This window comes from Ranitomeya imitator, chromosome 2 (genome assembly GCF_032444005.1).
Source record: "Ranitomeya imitator isolate aRanImi1 chromosome 2, aRanImi1.pri, whole genome shotgun sequence".
Classification (NCBI taxonomy): domain Eukaryota; kingdom Metazoa; phylum Chordata; class Amphibia; order Anura; family Dendrobatidae; genus Ranitomeya; species Ranitomeya imitator.
In genome coordinates this window covers 569,183,974-569,201,388 of record NC_091283.1, presented here as the reverse complement: position 1 = coordinate 569,201,388, position 17,415 = coordinate 569,183,974, and the positions used below count along the sequence as shown (strand labels likewise).

General features: G+C 39.9%; 1 protein-coding gene across 1 annotated transcript in view; it reads left to right on the top strand.

Moving 5' to 3' along the window:
- Positions 1–17,069, top strand: part of GSS (glutathione synthetase) — a 76,688-nt gene extending 59,619 nt beyond the window's left edge. Inside the window, exons 9-13 of the mRNA XM_069752132.1 lie at positions 2,487–2,553; positions 3,402–3,596; positions 6,729–6,810; positions 9,698–9,887; positions 16,561–17,069. Of these exons, the coding sequence (XP_069608233.1) occupies positions 2,487–2,553; positions 3,402–3,596; positions 6,729–6,810; positions 9,698–9,887; positions 16,561–16,684 (658 nt within the window). The 3' untranslated portion in view covers positions 16,685–17,069. The remainder of the gene's footprint in view (positions 1–2,486; positions 2,554–3,401; positions 3,597–6,728; positions 6,811–9,697; positions 9,888–16,560) is intronic.
- Positions 17,070–17,415: the final 346 nt, after the last annotated feature.

Here is a 17,415-nt window from a genome sequence, read left to right as displayed (position 1 = left end):
ATAGCGTGCCCAACAGGGATTAAAGCTCACTCTACTAGGGCTGTTTCAGCATCATGGGCTGAGCGAGCAGGAGCGTCACTAGATCAGATTTGCAAGGCAGCAACTTGGGCCAGAGTAAACACGTTCTGTAAGCACTATAAGCTAGACGTAGTAGCAGCTCAGCAGACGTCTTATGGGAGGAAAGTTCTCCAAGCAGTTGTCCCACCCTAAACGTAGTTTTCTTTGGTATTCTCCAATGTGCTGTCAGGGGGACGTCCTGGAAAATGGGTATTATTACCTACCGATAATTCGGTTTCCAGGAGTCCATCCTGACAGCACCGTTATTTCCCCCCCTATGCATGCCAGTTCATATGCTGTAATATGTTTGGTCTAATAAAGTTTCAAAAGTATATCTATCCATGGTGTGGTACTTGTCAAAACACTGAGGAAAAGGGGGTGGAGTGGGACCTTTTAACCTCTCGTGTTGTGTTTCCTGTCCCTGCAAGGAGGAGGAGGACGTCCTCCAATGTGCTGTCAGGATGGACTCCTGGAAACCGAATTATCGGTAGGTAATAATACCCATTTTCTTCATTGCTCAATGGTCTAAACTTCTGTGATCCACCTATAGTGTCAATTTGATCACTGTACCCCTGTATAAATTCATTGAGAGGTGTAGTTTCTAAAATGGGGTCTCTTCTTGGGGGGGGGGGGGGGCGGGAGGAGGGAGGGTTCTGCTTGTCTGGCACCTCAGGGGCTATGCAAGTGTGACATGGCATTCTCAAACCAGTCCATCAAAATGTGAACTCCAATATGACGCTTCTTCCCTTCTAAGCTTTGAACTGTGCCTCCAAAAGTAGTTTTCGACCACATATGGGGAATCTGCGTGCTCCAGATAAATTGCACAACAAATTTTAGGGTCCATTTCTACTGCTATCCTTGTGAAAATAGAACATTTGGGGCTAAAGTAACATCTGTAAAAAATATGATTTTTAACTTTCACTGCTCTGTTCATAAACTTCTGTGACGCAGCTGGGGGTTTAGGGTGCTCACCACACATCTAGATAAGATTCTTGAGAGGTCTAGTTTCCAAAATGGTGTCACTTGTATGGATTTCCACTGTTTAAGCACATCAGTGGCTCTTCAAACGCAACATGGCATCCCCTATTTATTCCAGCAAATTTACATTAAAAAATGCTGTGTGTCCAAACATTGGTGTTCCCCCACATATGTAGCGTTGGCATGCTCAGGAGAAATTGCACAACCAATTTTGTGGTCCATTTTTTTTCTTACCCTTGCAAACCCTCCCCCCCAAAAAAAGGAAATTTTCATGACCAAGTTAAATGTTCATTTTTTTTCCTTCCACAATGTAAAAATTCTTGTGAAGCACCTGAGGGGTTAATAAACTTCTTGAATATGGATGAGCAGCTTGAGGGGAGGTGTAATTTTTGGGTATTTTCTGTCATATAGACCCCTTAAAGTGACTTCAAATGTGATGTGGTCCCAAACTTTAAAAAAAATAATATGGTTTTGTAAATTTTGTTGGAAAAATGAGAAATCGCTGGTCAACCTTTAACCCTTATAACTTCCTAACAAACAATAATTGTTCCAAAAATTGTGCTGATGTAAAGTAGACATGGGAAATGTTATTTATGAACTATTTTGTGTGATATAACGCTCTGATTTAAGGGCAAAAAAACAGCAAGTTTTATCGAAGAAATTTTACCACTATAATAATGTACAATATGTCACGAAAAAGCAGTCTCAGAATCAGGAGGTTCCGTTAAAGCATCACTTCATAAAGTCACAGTGGTAAAAATTGTAAAATTTGGCCTGGCCATGACGTTGCAATCAGCCTTGGGGGTGTGAAGGGGTTAATTTTGTAGGTCAACAGGAAGCATTAGTGCACATGGCAAGTGCTCCCATTGGCAGTGAATGGAACAGTAGTCACACATGCACGCTACAGCTCCATTCACATGGTAGGCACAGGACCCCTGTTCACATGATTTAGAGGTGGTCCTGGGAGTCGTTACCCGAGACATTATTCATTTAACACCTACCTATAGGAATAAATGCCGTAAAAAGTTTAAAGTCGCAACATTTTGCACAACCTAAGGCTCCACAAAAAATTGGTGACTAGGCGTTTTTACGACATTTTTGCCCAGCTCCAACAAAGTGGTCATTGCTGGGGCAGGATGGTAGACTGGTCGTCCCCCCTCCAGTTACCAAAACGATGATGAGCGACTGCGCTTCTTATATCGCAAATCTTACTGTAGTCCAAGATTAAAGTAAGATTTGTGACTATGCACACACTGAGACGAATGTCACTTCATGCATTGCCTGATTCATTAATGAATTGGATGCCTCGCACTCCATCCCATCACCTTCTATGATACTGATCTTAAAAAATGCCAATTTTGATGAATCTGGGCCTAATTCTTAATTGGATTTTTTTTCTATTCTTCGTTTAATAATCAGACTTCAGCTATGCTAACATTAGTTTCTCCTAGGGATGGATATGAGGTTGCCGTAGCTTATTTCAGAACCGGATACATGCCTCAGGATTACAATAAGCAGGTCTGTATAGTCTGCTAATAATGCTTTCCTCAGATACATGAAGGACCAGATAACGTTTGTTGTACAGTGGACATAGTTGATTCGCTTGAAAATGTACTAGAAAAGACAAAGAGATTGTATCACCATGTTTTACAAACTTAAACCAACTACTAGAGATGATCAAAAAAGTGGAGTAGCAATTTTAGTTGTCCTTGGCTACTGGACCAGGGCCCTTCAAACTTCCTATGCAGCATCCATAGCACTCCTGCTGATTTGAAGGCCCAGCGCGACGTCCTAGAAGATGTGTCTGGTAAGCTGGCAGATAGGAGGTTAGCAGGGCTCTTATGCAGTGGCAACTGACTACCAATGCGACTGCTGGACCAGGGTCCTGTGAACCATTTTGCTCAACTCTATCAGATAATGCTATGTTTCCTATCCATTTTCAATACCAAATTGCATTTTTTTTAATTTTATTTTCTGTATATAATTTTGAGGTCTGCCATGTTGCCAGAGCATACAGCGATATGCTTTACAGCAGCCACATGTGCCATAGAAATGTTAAGGCTAAGTTCACACAAGTGTAAAAAAAAATAAAATCATATCACAATATCTGTTTGGCATCAAGGGAACATTTCAATACCATTTCTATTTATTTAGTTTATTTGAAATGAAAAAAATAAAATAACTTAAAGTAGATCAGAAATTGGATCAGTGGGAAAATGGCATTATAATTCACTTTCATTGGATCCCGCAGGTGTAAATCACAGTGAATGTCATTAGTCTTCCATTCTCTAGGGCTTGAAACCTTAGTAAATCGTAATAGTGCCAAGCAAATGTGGTATAAAATGTTTTGTTTTGTTTTTTCTTAGTCTTGGGAAGCTCGCTTAAAAATGGAGAGATCCAAAGCAGTGAAATGCCCAGATATAGCAACCCAACTAGTCGGTACCAAAAAGGTTCAACAGGAACTGAGCCGTCCTCTTGTACTGGAAAAGTTCTTGCCTGACCAACCAGAAGCTGTTGCCCGAATCAGAGAGACTTTCGCAGGCCTGTACTCCTTGGATATTGTAAGTGGAGGCTTACATAGGAAAATATTCAGTGGTGGGAACATAAACCTTCTGTTTTTATCTAAATCCTATATAATACATTCTGGTCGTCCTCACAGTTCTCCGTTACTCTTTAACCCCTTAGTGACGGAGCCACATTTTTTAAATCTGACCAGTGTCACTATATGTGGTAATAACTCTGGAACGCTTCAACAAATCCCAGTGATTTTGAGACTGTTTTTTCGTGGCACATTATAATTTATGTTAATGATAAATGTAGGTCAATATGTTTTGTGTTTATTTATAAAAAATATCAGAAATTTGAGAAAAATTTTAATAAAATTAGCAATTTTCAAACTTTGAATGACTATCCCTTTAATGCAGATAGTCATACCATAGAAAAACCTTACATCAGCACCATTTGTAAAATGTTGTTTTATTTTGTTAGCATTTTAGGAGGTTTAAAAATGTAGCAGTAATTTTTCATTTTTTCAAAGAAATTTACAAAATTAATTTTTTTGGGGACCTATCCAGGTTTGAAGTGCCCTTAGGGGTCCCATATATTGGGAAACCCCTAAAAGTTATACCGTTTTAAAAACGGCACCCCCTGACCTATTGAAAACTGCAGTCAGGTAGTTTATTAACCCTTCTGGTGCTTTGCAGGAATTAATGCAAAGTGGCATGATAGGAATGAAAATGTGCATTTTTACCACCTAAATAGCTCTAACTTCTGAACAGATTACTACAGCCGGCAGACTCTAAGGCCGCTATTTGGTCATGAATTGCCATGGCAAACATCAGGACCACAAAATCATGATCTGAGGGCACCAATTTGGATAAAGAGGAAGCCCCCACACTCTGTTAACCATTTGGGAAGCCCCCACACTCTGTTAACCATTTATATCATGTAGTCACTATTGACAGCAGCATCTAAGGGGTTAAACAGAGTTGGACGGTGCAAACACTGATAGTGGCTGTTGCAGCAAGTTATCAGCTATAGTGTACAGCCGACAGCTGCTGGATTGTCTACTGTATGGGGAGGCTAGTCTCTCATATCTCAGGTCAGTTAAAAGACGTATTGGCTGTCATTAAGGGGTTAAATGCAGGAGACGTTTGGAGAAATGCAATGTGTTTTGTAACAGGAATTGTGATCTAATAATTCATATCGCCACTTGCTGAATTTTATACTTTTTAGAAACGTTGCTTTATACCGTTCTCTTTAACTTTACAGTGATACACTTCTTTTTTTTTTTTTTTTTTTTTTATACTATTTAGGTCATTAAACTGCAGTAAAAGCAGTTTGATTTTTGATTGTACCTCATTACAATCTACATAAAATGGTATTTGGCACTATGTAATCCTTCTATGATTCCAGGGCTCGTTAATATAGAATATTATTTTACATCGTTATGAGATTACCCTCCCCTACAGTTTCGGCTACAGGCGCATCCAATGAGGTCTAGTTTCTCCCAGGAAGTGAGGCTTAATCCATTTTGGCTTATAATTCTTGACTGTAACAATGTTAGGGGGCAACTATCAGAGTTTTTTTCCCCACATAAGCGTGGTATGGGATGCAATGAATGCCTTCTTGAAGGGCGTGTTAATAAGAGAAATTTAGTTTATTAAGGATAACTCTCCCAAAAGAGGGAGTAGACCTGGTAAACCGAGTTCGGAATACTGCATTATGGTTTATTCAAATCAATAGCACAGTGTAAGGAATTATAAAAACAGCTTTGGGCATTCCCACTAGAACATGTATGCGATAGTAAACGTAGGTTTTTAAAACAGCAATTCCTTGAGGAGAGAGAGAGATCACGGGTCGGTTACTTGCAAAGATGGCCCAAGCCCAAAACGAAAATTCTCTTGAATATCAATTAAGGGATGTAGAGGGCAAAATGGTCGTCCGGATCCTGGATATAGTAACGGTCTTACATGGCTTGTTTTCTAATCTATATTGGTCTAAGGTCAATTACTCGCAAGATGATTTGGTGGATTACCTCTGGGGGATAACTGTCCCTTGCCTGGAGCATAAAGATAGAGTTTTTAGATCAGCCAATTTCTTGGAAGACGTTAGCAAAGACTGTTGGGAAAATAGCTAATAATGCCTTCCGAAAGAAATCTATAAACATTAAGGAAATATTACTGAACTACCTGGAAATAGTTAATAATGCATTTTTATCAGGGGTTTTGCTAAAGTCGTTATGAGGCGGTAAAAGTAGTTCTGCTCAAGGATGGAAAAGATAGATGGTAAGATATTGGCAAACATTCTGGCCTCCCAATTTAATACGGTTATTCAATCTGTGATTCATCCAGAACAGGCTGGCTTTATGCCCTCTAAGTCAACTGCCATAAACCTATGCAGGTGTTTTTTTAATTTGCACGTTGCACAGGTGGATACTTTTCGGTAGGGCGTCTGATCCTTAGATGCCACCAAAGAATTTGGTAGTGTTGAATGGGGTTATATTCAAGATCACCTATATGCAGATTTGTCAATAATATAATTATTTTTCTTAAAGTTAGAATGATATCTATAGAGAGATTTGGGGCCTTCTCAAGATTGACTAATAAATTGGTTACAGTCTGCGCTGCTTCTCTTGAGCGATAATTACATTTCAAGACGAAGTCGTTCTTTCATGGTCTATGTAGTCTCAAAATTTAAATATCTGCTCACCCTGAAGTGTGTGTGTGTGTGTGTGTGTTGGGCTATGTGGGAGACATAGGAAATTCATGCCCACTTCAACTGGCTATAGCCAAAATACTGCATCAAACCAGAGAGACCATAGCTAAACACTGGTTAGCAAGACTTGCTCCGTCAGTGGAAGGGATTGTGAGCTCTTTACTTATTACCACCATTCTGATGGAGAAAATGCTTTACATAAAAATGTTGTGCAACATTGCAATTACATTCAGTTACTCTGTATGTACTGATCTTCAGGTCAATGTTATTTTGGATAGTAACCTCGTCCCAGAGTGCAGCACAGCGGAGAGGATTGCATTAAATGCACTCCGTTACACTTTTCTGGATCTGTCTGTTTCACGTTAACAGATTCCATCAGCAACTACCTGGAATCTGAACGTTAAAGCATAAGTACAGCATGATTTCGGCAATCTTTTAACTTTGTTATATAGTAATATTTCTTTTTTATTAATCAGGGTGAAGAAGGAGATCAGACTGTGAAAATTGCACTGGAAAACCCAGATCAGTATGTTTTAAAACCACAAAGAGAAGGTGGAGGTAAATAGCAAGGATTACAGACTAGGATTACTGTAAAGTACACAACCAGCTTATGGATGCTATTTTTTTTTTTTTTTCACCCATTACAGAGACTGTATAACATTTTAATAGTGTTCTTTAGAATTGGTGCTTTTACTGGTTAATCATATAAGGGTTTTGGTGTTAAACTATTGTTATTCAACTGCACATCTCTACAGAACTTAACGGAAAACTGTCACCATGACACCAAGTTAAAGGGAACGGGTCACCATGAAAAAGCAGTCCAATCTGCAGGCACCATGTTATAGAGCAGGGGGGAGCAGAGTAGATTCCTATATAGATTTGTAAGAAAAGACTCTGTATATCCTATGCTTTAATCACATAAACCTCTGCCCTTTCTGGGATTTTGAGTCCAATGGGCGGTCCTATCAGGGACTAACATACAGTGTGCATACAGATGTAGCTGTCAGTCACCGATAGGACCGCCCACTGGACTGAAAATCCCAGAAAAAGAAGATTGTAATTAAATCAACCGGTACACAATCTTTTCTTATAAAACTTTATATCAATCTGCTCAACTCACCCTGCTCTATAACATGAAGTCTACAGATTGGGCTGCTTTTTCATAGTGACCGGTTCCCTTTAATTCCCAATCTTTGAGAATTGAAACTGTAAAATTTCAGATCTCCAAATCGGAAAATGTAGAGGGCATAGTGCTTTTAGTAGTTCTTCAGCCCTCTTGTACTAGCAATTGTGTTTGCTTCTGTGACGGTGACAATGGTAGAAGATGTTTAACTCCTTCATTATCGTTCCCTTAAAGAGGACCTATTACCAATTTTTACCTTATAGACTGTACATTCCTGCACATAGTAGCATTTTTTTTTGTATTCATTTATTTTTTTCAACACTCCACCATGGATCTATCAGGGTGCCAAAATTACTGGCGCATATTGTGTTAACTTTCTTATTCAACTGGGCATTTCAGTTAGCGCAGCTGTTTACTTTCATCCCACTATGAAGCTGTCCAGCCATAAAAAGGCAGCATCCATAAGTCGGAAAATGTAGACCCCCATCTGTCTGACCTAAATGTAAAGCCCACTGAGGTCAAGAACTGAGTTTCTGTCTCACCTGACAGGTGGGCAGCAGCATCGGAGTGGGGTGCATTGGGGCAGCCGCTGAGGGCCGAGGGTTACGGTGTCAGCATGGTCATATGAGATGGGCTAAGTCTTGCGTGACCACATTGTTGCAGTTCCTGACCTCAGTGGGCCATTTATTTAGTTCAGTAGTGTCATTTTTGCTACCTATGGACGCTGCCTTATCATGATTGGCCAGAGTCGTAGTGGGATGAAGGTACAGGGTACAGAGTACAGATCTGAACAAATTGAAAAACCCAGTTGTATAAGAAAATTAACACATTAGGCGCCAGTTATTTGATGTCCTATATCTCCAGAACAGAGTGAATAAAAAAAATAATAAAAAGTTTGTACGTACATTCCTTGTACTATGTGCAGGAGTATACAATTTATAATGTAAAGCTTGGTAAAAGGTTCTTAAAGGGAACCTTGTCTTTATTCACCCTATATCTACTTTGAGCAATTTCACTGCCGCCTCTTTGCAAGTCTTGAGCGTATGCGTGACATGCTGCCTCCCTGGGAATACTCTAAACAGCAAAAGTACAAAAAGAGGATTCAGAGATCCTCCAAAAATTAGAAAAAAACAGCAAAACACGGCAGAGGTTCTTACCTGCCTAGGCCTTCAAACAAATGCACTAACAGGATGCAGTGGACCCATGTGGTAAAATAGAAACACAGGTGCAGCATAACCGATGACTCAGCCACTCACCAGCTACCAAACTAATGGAGGGGGTGGCTGCTTGGCACATTGCCGCACATAAAAACTTGTATGTGGCGCTGTTCACACAATGGAGATGCACAGCATCCAGGCAGGCCTAGTAGTGACACCCTTCTATTAGATCAGGCGGGCCTGCCCAGCGCTATCCAAATGCACCCCATGTGCACAGACACCACAGTTTACAAGTAAAAAATGGGCCCAACTGCACCCCGAAAAAAAAGTGCAAAAAACACATAAAAAAATATTATGTGAGGTATTGGTTTATATTCTGGCCAAAATACGCAAGCTCATAACCCACGTCAAGGGTCCTCACGCTTATGAGTCCTATCTCTAAACAGCAAAAGTACAAAAAGAGGATTCAGAGATCCTCCAAAAATTAGAAAAAAACAGCAAAACACGGCAGAGGAGGGAGGCAGCAGTGATGCAGAGGAGATCCAGTCACCAGCAAAAGAACATAAGGACCATTTAACAGCCGCCATATACTAACAAACCGTGAGCAGCTTGCTGGGGAGCTTGCACCTGACTTCACTGCGCAATCAGTGAAATATCATTACTATGTCAGGAGTAGGGTCTCCAGCGTAGGAAGTAGACCATTTAGCTCTTGGCTGTATTTCTTTCTGAAACTTTATTCAATAAAAGTGGAGTTTTTTCTTGCCAGTTTTAATGAATTTGGTGGATCTTACTAATGTACTCCCTTCCTTAAGTGGCTTGCACCTCTCAATGAATTTGGTGTAGTGCACATCCCAGAAATGAGCATCAGGCAGCAGCTGGCATATAGTTTCCTCGTAATTTACTTAAGGCACAAATTATGATGAATTTGTTGGGCGTGCTTGGCCACACCATGTCCCGCACAAGCTCGGCCAAAAACATGTTGCAACATTTTTGCTCAATCTAGAGTTGCATAAAAATGTTGTTACATTTACATTTCAAGCAGTTTTACTCTAGATTCCTGCCATAAATCGCTTGATGAATGGGCCAAAGTGTTTTTTATGCAGCATTTCCTGCAGGTTTCAGATTAAGAGGCCACATTTATTCGAATTGTTATTTCTTCTATCAGGAAATAATCTCTATGGTAATGAAATCAGAGAAGTGCTAGAAAGGGTTAAGGACAGCACGGAGCGCACTTCTTATATACTTATGGACAAGATTAAGCCTCAGCCAGTAAAGAGCTGTCTTCTCCGAGCCAATGGCAGAGTACAAGTGTCAGAATGCATCAGCGAGCTGGGAATGTTTGGCGTGTATGTGAGGTAAGTGCTCATTATTCCTGTGTTGTGCACCTAATGCACAGAGAATTTATTGCATTTTATCTGGGGAGCTTTTGGATTTGTGCTTTTACTGGTATAATAATGGGAACCTGTCAGCTGATTCATTCTCCCCAAACCACAGGCAGCATGAATAAGAGGCGGGATGCATGACTGCAGCCAGACACGTTTTACTCTGAAGATCCAGCCATACCATAGGGACCATAGCAATAGACAAGATTAGTCTGTCGTTTCCCCCTGCCGCTCTTGTTATGGGAGAGTCCTGTCAATCATCTGGAGCAGGGCAGGGAGAAGCCAACTTGTCATGTCTCTTCTTGTTTTCTGGCCGGATCTTCAAATTATGTTTTCTCTGAAATTTCCGCAGCTGAGGCGGTATGAATTTTCTTACGGAGTCCCGCTAACCTCTTCACCAGCTTTGATGTACCGTTACATTATGGCCGGATAGGGGTTCCCGAATTTGACATATGTCATGGCGATTGTGCGGGGCACCGGAGCTGAGCCAGTGCGATCACCAACAGGAACTTGGCCGGCTTATGTGACAGCCAAGGCCTGACTCACAGCCAGAAGCAGTGCCCGCACCGCCCCCTGCTGTTTAACCTCCTAAATGCTGCAATCGATAGCTTTTCAAATGCTGTGATAGAAAGGAGAGGGAAGGGAGCGCCTTTTCCCATCCAAACACATGCCCATGATGTTATCGCAAGGGCCTGTTCATTGCCATGGCAACCTGAGGTCGTTGTGACTACCTCCGGGTCAGCTAGCTGTGGCAAGTCTGTTAAGATCACGTTGAGACCATGATTTAAGAGGCTTCTGTCAGTTCAGCACTGACAGGTATAATGCATTGCAATGCATTATACCAGTGATCAGAGGCATGAAAGTTAAACACCCATAAACAAACTGAGTATAAAATAAAGTAAAAAAAATTTTGTAAAAATATTATTAAAAAATCACAAAAAAATGAAAATTATACCCATAAATACGTAATTTGTGTAAAAAAAAAAAAAAAAAAAAAATATAAATATATATATATATATATATATATATATATATATATATATATATATATATATATATATATATATATATATATATATATATATATATATATATATATAATTTTTTTTTTTTTTTTACATTACACATTTTGGAATGACCCTACCTATAAAACCGTTACACTAGTTGACCTCTTCAGTGTACACCCAAAAAAAAAAAAAAGAAATAAACGTGACACAAACTATGCTTTTTCATCATACTGCCAAACAAAAAGTGGAATAAAATGTGATCAAAAAGTCGAATGGAAATAAATAACTGAAAGTCATCCTCCATCCGCGGAAAAAAAAACCGATAGCACTCTGAATATAGCGATGCAAAACCAATTATTTTTCATTTAAAATAGTCTTTGTGTAAGAGGCAAAATATTAAAATATATATAAATGTGGTATCGCTGTAGTCATACTGACCCAAAGAATAAAGTTGTCTTATCACTTTTACCATATGGTGAACAGCATAAAAAACACCCCAAATTTCTGATTTGCTTGTTTTTGTTCATTCCGCCTCACAAAAATCTGAATAGAAAGCGATCCATATAAACGTCAACTCGTCATGCAAAAAACATGTCCTCACATGACTCTGTTGGTAGAAATATGGAAAAATTATAGCTCTCAAAATATGGCAATGATTTTTGTGTTAAAAAAAAAGACTCTGTGTGACAGCAGCCAAACATAAAAAAGATAATCTTATAAATGTGGCACTGTTATGTACTGTGTAATGGCTGTCTGACTGTGCAGGAACATGGTCAGATCATACCATAGCTACTGCCCAGGGGAGCAAAAGACTTTACAGCCATTACAGCAGGAAATCATAACTGATTGTTTCTTTGAGTTGCAATACTGTTTAAAAACAGGCAGTGAAATGTTTAAGGCTACGTTCACATTTGTGGTGTTGGGCGCAGCGTCGCTGCGTTGTGTACATGCGTTGTTGGTTGCGTCGCCGACACTGCGCCCAACAACGCAAATGTGAACGTAGCCTTACAATAAGAATCAGCTGCCATCTCATACTGTATCCTCTTTTGCATTCTCTCCTGCTTAGGAGATATGGTATGATCAGACCATGTTCCTGCATGGGCACATTTATAAGATTCTCAACACAGGAACACCTGTAATTTAGGGGGTCCATATCTCCAGAAGCAAGAGCTGGGCATAATGCATGGGCACTACAACAGCAATTTGCAATTCTCACTCAGCAACATCCACTGCTGCTTGTTTCTGAAAAACTCCCATGGAGTCAAAATTATCACTGTACCTGTAGATAAATTCCCAGAGGGGTCTCATTTCCAAAATGGGTTCACTTAAGGGGGGATTCTGCTCTTCTGGCACTTGGGGGCACTGTATATGGAGTCTGCAAACTATTTTACAATAATTTGTTCTCAGAAAGTCAAACAGGGCTGCCTTCCGTGTCTCGCAGTGTGGCCAGGCAGTATAGTACAGACTCATATGGTGTATTGCTAAATTGTGCAACAAATTTTGGTGCCATTTTTTTACGCATTTCTCCATATGAAAATGTAAAATCTGGGCCTAAAACAGTTTTTATGGTAAAAAAAAATTTTTTTTTCTTCACGGTCATCAAATTCTGTGGCACACTTGTAGTGTCAATATGATCACTGCACCCCTAGATGAATTCATTGACAGATGTAGTTTGTAAAATGGGGTCACTTACAGGAAGGGGGGAGTAGTTCTGCTGTTCTAGCACTTCAGGGGCTCTGCCAATATGACATGGCACCCTCAAAGGATTTCAGCGAAATCTCAATACAAATACGGCGCTTATTCCCTTCTGAGCTTTACTCTGTGCCTGAAAAGTAGATTTTGACCACATGTGGGGTATTGGCGTACTCAGCAGAAATTGGGTAACAAATTGTACTTTTTCACTTTCTCCTATTATCTCTTTTGGAAATACAAAACTTGGGACCATTGCAACATTTTAGTGGGGAAAAAAAATGAATATGCAAATTACCTCTTCACAGAGGAAGATGACAAGAACTCTGGTGCTACCTATTGGAGTTAGTAATCCTAAAAGTCAATATCGATCCATTAACGAGCCTTTCCTCATTACTTGGGATAAAAGCCAAACCAGAAATTCCAATTGGCAGACACTGTGTTTCAGGGCGCTGCCCCTCATCAGTACAAAGTGTGAGATCTGGTGTGGCTGGGTGAGAGGCCTCTGCCTGGGATCCAAGCAGGTAAAGTGTCTTTTTGTGGAGAGTGACATGCCAAGACTGGCATGCTAATGTTACGAGACTTTTGAGCCTTGCAATGCTCCTCTGGGAAATTTTAAATTGTCTCCTCACATTGACATGCCAGGCTTGCCATGTCACTCCACAAGGAAAAATGTTACCCCTTGGATCCCGGTCAGATGCCTCTCACCCAGTCCAACCAGATCTCGCACTTTACACTGATAAAGGGCTGCACCCCAAAACACAATTTGAGATTCATGTTTGACTTTTATCCCAAGTCATGTGGCAAGGCTCCTTAAAGGGTCAATTTCTACTTTTAGGATTGCTACCTTGAATAGGAAGCTCTAGAGTTCTTGTCCTCTTCCTTTCTGAAGAGGTAATTTACATATTTAATTTGCCATTGCAAGGCTTAAGTCTCCTCATATTGGCATGCCAGTCTTGGCATGTCACTCTAAACAAGGAGAAACGTTATCTCTTGGATCCTAGTGGAAAAAATGGTAATTTTCCAGTGATTCAACCCAATGTTATTCAATTCTGTTATTTGCTTGAGGGTTATAAATGCTCACTAACCCCCAGATAACTTCCACAATAAGTGTAGTTTCCAAAATGGGGTCACTTGTGTTTTTTGTCTGTTTTTTTGCTGTTTTGACATGTCAGCGGCTATTTAAATGTGCATGACTGTTATGGACCTAGTGGTTAGGAGCACCCGGAATGACCTGATGGTTAAACTCACACAGGACAAGCTCTGGGAAGTGGGAGCTCTGCTGACCGCAACCCCTAATCCTATCACACAACTAGAAATAGCCGTGGAGCGTACCTAACACGACCTAGACGCCTCTTCACAGCCTAAGAGCTAACTAGCCCTAAAGATAGAAAATAAAGCCTACCTTGCCTCAGAGAAATTCCCCAAAGGAAAAGGCAGCCCCCCACATATATTGACTGTGAGTTAAGATGAAAGTCACAAACACAGAAATGAAACCGGTTTCAGCAAAGGGAGGCCAGACTTACTAAACAGACTGAGGATAGGAAAGGAATCTTTGCGGTCAGCACAAAAAACTACAAAAAGACCACGCAGAGTGTGCAAAAAGACCTCCGCACCGACTCACGGTGCGGAGGTGCCACTCTGCATCCCAGAGCTTCCAGCTTGCAAGGAAAAATCATGATAACCAGCTGGACAAGGAAACAATGAACAAATAATTAACTAGCAGGAACTTAGCTTCTGCTGGAGTAGACAGGTCACCAGAAAGATCCAAGAGCGAACTGAACCAGTACAAGAACATTGACAGCTGGCATGGAGTAACGATCTGAGTGGAGTTAAATAGAGCAGCCAGCCAAAGAATAACCTACGTCACCTGTGGAAGGAACCTCAGAAGCAGCAGCTCCACTCACAGCCACCGGAGGGAGTCCATGAACAGAACTTGCCGAAGTGCCATTCATGACCACAGGAGGGAGTTCGATAACAGAATTCACAACACATGACATCAGCAATTTATTTCATCGAAAATTGTGCTACAGAATTCAATTGGTGCTACTTCCCTTCCGAGCCCTGCTGTGTCTCCAAACAGTAGTTTTCCACCACATATAGAGTATCTGGGTACTCGGAAGAAATTGTACAACAGATTTTGGGGTCCATTTTCTCCTTTTCTTTCCTTTTGCGGGAAAATGTATATTTTTCATTTTTCACGGCTGAACATTATAACATTTTGTGAAGTACCTGCTGATTCAAGGTGCTGACCAATCCACTACATAAGTTCCTTGAGGGGTCTAGATTCTAAAATGGGGTCACTTGAGGGAGATTTTAACTGTTTAGGCACATCAGGGGCTCTGGTAATGCGACATTGGCTGCAATAGATTGCAGATGCAATTTTGTATTTCAAAGGTCAATTGCCGCTCCTTCCCTTCCAAGCCCTGCCACGTGCCCAGAGAGTATTTTTCCACCACATATGGGGTATCTGTGTACTGCACAACATATTGTACAGTTCATTTTCTCCTGTTACCCTTATGAAAATGAAACATTTGGGACTAATGTAACATTTTTTTTTATTTTTTTTTACAGCTAAACATTATAAAATTCTGTGAAGCACTTGCGGGTTCAAGGTGCTCCCCAAACATCTAGATAAATGAGTTGAAGGGTGTAGTTTCCAATATGGAATCACTAGGGGAGGGGGAGGAGGGGGCTGTGTTCAATTGTTTAGACACATCAGAGGCTCTGCAAAGGTGACATGGCGTTCTCTAGCTATCCCATCCAATTTTGAGCTCCAAAAGTTGAATGGGGTGCCTTCCGAGCCCTGCTGTGCTCCCAAACAGTAGTTTTGAACTACCTATGGGCTATCAAGCTAAAGCAATATTTTTGTGGGAAATAGCAACATTTTAATTTTTTTCTTCCACATATCTTTAATTCAGGTAACTCCTCTAAAGAGTTAATAAGCTTCTTTAATGTGGTTTTGAGCACTTTGAGGGATGGAGTTTTTAAAATGGTGTCCGTTTTGCTGTCACTTAGGTTCCTCAAAGTCACTTCAAATGTGGTTCCTAAAAAAAAAAAAAAAATTGGGTTTGTAAATTTTGTTGGAAAATGAGAAATTGCTGATTTAAACTGAGCTTTCTAACAAAAAAACATGATGTTTCCAAAATGATGCCAATGTAAAGTAGACAGACGGTAAATCTTATTTATAAGCTATTTGGTTTAAGGGCATACAAATTAAAAGTTTGGAAATTGCTAAATTTCCCAAAAATGTGTCAAATTTTTGATGTTTTCATAAACTACACTAATTATATTGACCAAAGTTTATCAATAACACGAAATACAATATGTCCCGACAAAAGTCTCATGATTACTGTGATACGTTGAAGCGTTCCAGATTTTTTACCCCATAAAATGACACTTTTCAGAATTGAAATAATTGGTCTGGTCAAGAAGGTGAAAAGAGGCTGGGGGGTGAAGGGGTTAAGTGCCAATAGTGTTTTATTTTTTAATTCTTTTTCCTTGGTGTTGGAATGGTTTTCCACTTGTACGATTGTTACTCAGATGCACATCCATGCAGGACTTAACAGTAATTCAGTTTTTGAGAATTTAAACTTCAAAGTTTCAGATCTCCAAATATGAAAATGTAGGGTGCTTGTAATAGCACCGCAGCACCCTTGTATTTCATGGCTTCTTGTGACAGTAGTATGTCATAAGAGGTTCCTCACTTTCATTAAATTTGCCTTAATAGTATAACACAGATCGAAGTCCTCGCTATAATATCTCTGTGCGCTGATCGCCTGAGCACTGCCCTTGTATACTGCAGCTAGGTTCATGCTCTTCAAGATCAGAGAAACTTGGCATTTCAACCTTGTATGGTGCAATTAAAGCAAAATCACTGTATCCTCAAGGTGCTGAATCCTGATGTGGTTAATAATGACAGAATATTATTTTGTTTGTTCTTTCTGTAGGGAAGGTGAAAAAATGGTTCTCAATGAACGTGTGGGTCATCTTCTTAGAACAAAAGCCACTGAACATGCTGATGGTGGGGTGGCCGCTGGAGTCGCAGTCTTGGACAATCCTTTCCTTGTTTAACCAAGGATTTTTTTTTGTGACTTATAACACTTAATGTGCCTAACTATCCGTGCCGGACACTGGAAGAACTCCTTCAGGAAGGTCCACTTGTTGGTATATTATTTTTCTATTTTGCCATCTACCATTTGGACATATATACTTGCTAATAAGGGTTTTGAAAGGCTGAGATTTTACAAAAATTGTAATTTAAAGTAGGAAATTTTTATTGTATACAAATAAATGACTCATAGAAGGGGAACAAGTTTATTCTGAGATCAATATATCAAGTGATAAGGTGAAATAAACCCTTAGTTTTGCTAGCACCCTAATTTTACAGTTCCACAAAGGTCTTAAAAGTGGGCCTTTTCTAAGTCATTTACCTTTTTTTTTTTTTTTTTTTTTTTTTTTTTTTTTTCAAAATCCAACACACCCTAGTATGTTCGGATATGGTTATGACCATGTCATCCAGTATTTTGATTATTTGGGGATACTGCTGCTGAAAGAGAAATGATTTACTTTTTCTAAAAAATATTGCTCTTTTATATTTCCTACCCGTGATATGTTGGATTGAAGATTTACACATGTAAGTGCAGCGTAACACCCGTGTGTGTGTGTACATATATGTATATATGTGTTATATTTACACACAAGTTGCTGGGGAGTTGGATACTTTAGGGACTTATATACAGCAGGTGAATTAAATCGACATCGATGGTTTGATTCTGTTGCCTGTGTGGATTGACATCTGGTGA